The sequence below is a fragment of the Poecilia mexicana genome, unplaced genomic scaffold (assembly GCF_051168715.1).
Source record: "Poecilia mexicana isolate PSO_F unplaced genomic scaffold, ASM5116871v1 scaffold_9, whole genome shotgun sequence".
NCBI lineage: Eukaryota > Metazoa > Chordata > Actinopteri > Cyprinodontiformes > Poeciliidae > Poecilia > Poecilia mexicana.
Window position 1 is genome coordinate 8,490,392 of NW_028263378.1, and position 2,403 is coordinate 8,492,794.

The window sequence follows — 2,403 nt, forward strand, 5'->3', positions numbered from 1 at the left end:
AGCAGGTGGGCAGAGTGAAGGGCACATTCGTCTGCAGATCAAAGACACTGACAGGAGAAAATGTTGGGGTTTGTTGCTTTCAACCTTGGTGCCGTTTTCCTTATTGCCAAATCCAGTGAGTAATATTTTGCTAAATACTATCATTCTCTTGTTCACAATTTTTCCCCCTAATCAAGGGTCTCCTTTGATGCAGTTGTGTGAAAAATTGTATCTGGATATCTTCCTGTGCTAGGTCATGGTTCTGAGATTATCAATGGGAAAGAAGTGAAGCCACACTCCTTGCCTTTCATGGCTCTGCTGGCATCACATGAGTCAATTTGTGGAGGAACTTTAATTGATTCCAATTGGGTTCTGACTGCTGCGCACTGCGAATGGTAAGAACAATTCTCATTTTTCTTATTTATATGCTTCTGGCGTGCATTTCAAGTAGCATTAAAATGGAGAATGCAATCTGCTGTTATATTGACTGGTTTTGCCTTCCTCTCTCAACAAACTTAAATAACGTTTAGATGTAAAAGAAAACCAGCAGTCCACAGTTTCATTAGAATTAATTTTTTTAATAATGTACATTTCTAAGGTCACGTAGCGGCTAGTCAGAGAAGCAATAATGCCAAATAGTTTTTGTTCTGTTTTGTATAAATAGATTTATCCTTCATTACTCAAAAGTATAGTTAAGGTGAGTTGCAACTTCTCCATACCAATTGTGATGAAAAAAATATTAAAGATGATGTGTAATTCATCAGTTTTGGTATACAGCAGTAATAGATCTAGTGGAAAGAATGTTATATTAGAATAATTATTTACATCTACATAGTAAACCATTAATATCTCATTATTGTGCAACCTCTAATATGTAAGATCTTAAATTTACCATACTGGTACTATGTTATCGCTCTCTCAGGATGAGCATTGCATTCCTGGGAGTGCACTCCATCTCAAGCCACACTGAAGGAAAGTACAGGCAGATCCTCAGAGTGGCGAGGCGTTTTCCTCATCCTCATTATAATCCCAATACAGATGACAATGATGTCATGTTGCTCAAGGTAAGTTTGCTTTGCAAAATGAATGATTTCATCTGTTTAAAATAACATTTCATACAAAGGGAACATGTTTAAAATTAAGACTCTACTTATATCAAGCTGATTCTTATTTCACAATTTACTTTCAATTGATTATCTTTCATTTACTGATGTCTTGAAACATCCATCCATTTTCTGTACATCCTTGTCCCTAGTGGGGTTAGGAGAGTTGCTGGTGCCCATCTCCAGCTAACGTTTCAGGCGAGAGGTGGGGTCACCCTGGACAGGTCACCAGTCTGTCGCAGGGCAACACAGAGACAGACAGGACACACAACCATGCACACACACTCACACCTAGGGAGAATTTAGAGACCAATTAACCTGACAGTCATGTTTTTGGAAGCCGGAGTACCTGGAGAAAATCCACGCATGCACAGGGAGAACATGCAAACTCCATGCAAACAGATCCCTGGCCAGGAATCAAACCCAGAACCTTCTTGCTGCAAGTCAAGAAGGTTCTACCAACTGTGCCTCTGTGCAGACCATGTCTTGAAACAATTTCTTCAAATACTTTCCTGTTATCTTTTCTTAAAAATATTCATTCAAATTGGTCCCTCTCACTACCCTTCGTAAATGGCATATTTAACCTTTGAACTAACTTTTAACATTTTAGCTGTACTAATTTTTTTTACATTATTATATAATAAGTGTGATTTTTACTTTCCAGCTGGAAAAGGCAGTGAAGCAAACCAAATGGGTGAAACCTCTCAAGCTGACTACAGTTGTCAAAGACCCAGAAGAAGGTTCAGTCTGTATGGTGGCTGGATGGGGAAGTACTGAAATGAATGCAGCTGGGTCAGATGTTTTGATGTCAGTCAATGTGGCTGTGGTTGGCAGAGAGAAGTGCAACACACCGGCTTTTTACTATCATACCATAACTGACAACATGATTTGTGCTGGGTGGAATGGGAACATCCAAGCTGACAGCTGTCAGGTAAGTGACCTACCAGCCATTTACAACAATTAAAAATGTCACCGTTTCCCTAACATGCAGTTTATATATTTATTCTCTCTGTAGGGGGATTCTGGTGGGCCATTACTTTGTAATGGAGTTGTCGTTGGAGTTACATCTTTTGGGTATGGGTGTGGACTCAAAACCAAACCTGGCGTGTACGCTTTCCTCACCAAAGATCACCTTGACTGGATCAAGAAGACAATGAACCAATGAGATAATGAATAAGCCTTGGTTGAATGTTGCTGTTTTACTCATTCAACCACTTTTCTTGCTCTCCTATGTTATACAACTTGCATTTTGCTTCTTAAAGATGTATGCGCAGGCAACGATTGAACAAATAAAAACTGAGCTTTGGCTTGTTACAGCAAA

At 39.2% G+C, this 2,403-nt stretch overlaps 1 protein-coding gene across 1 annotated transcript; it reads left to right on the forward strand.

Annotated features, from left to right (window-relative positions):
* On the forward strand, positions 1-2,403 carry LOC106912554 (granzyme K-like). Its single transcript, XM_088008718.1, has 5 exons — positions 1-115; positions 233-374; positions 902-1,043; positions 1,747-2,013; positions 2,098-2,403. The coding sequence occupies exons 1-5, from the start codon at positions 61-63 to the stop codon at positions 2,245-2,247; spliced, it is 756 nt and encodes a 251-aa protein (XP_087864844.1). The 5' UTR covers positions 1-60; the 3' UTR covers positions 2,248-2,403.

Excerpts from the sequence above, each read along its gene's own strand:
- LOC106912554 (XM_088008718.1), top strand. The coding sequence starts at position 61 with ATGTTGGGGTTTGTTGCTTTCAACCTTGGTGCCGTTTTCCTTATTGCC. Across the intron at positions 375-901 it reads ACTGCTGCGCACTGCGAATG|GATGAGCATTGCATTCCTGG; the intron begins GTAAGAACAATT and ends TCGCTCTCTCAG. Across the intron at positions 2,014-2,097 it reads TCCAAGCTGACAGCTGTCAG|GGGGATTCTGGTGGGCCATT; the intron begins GTAAGTGACCTA and ends TTCTCTCTGTAG.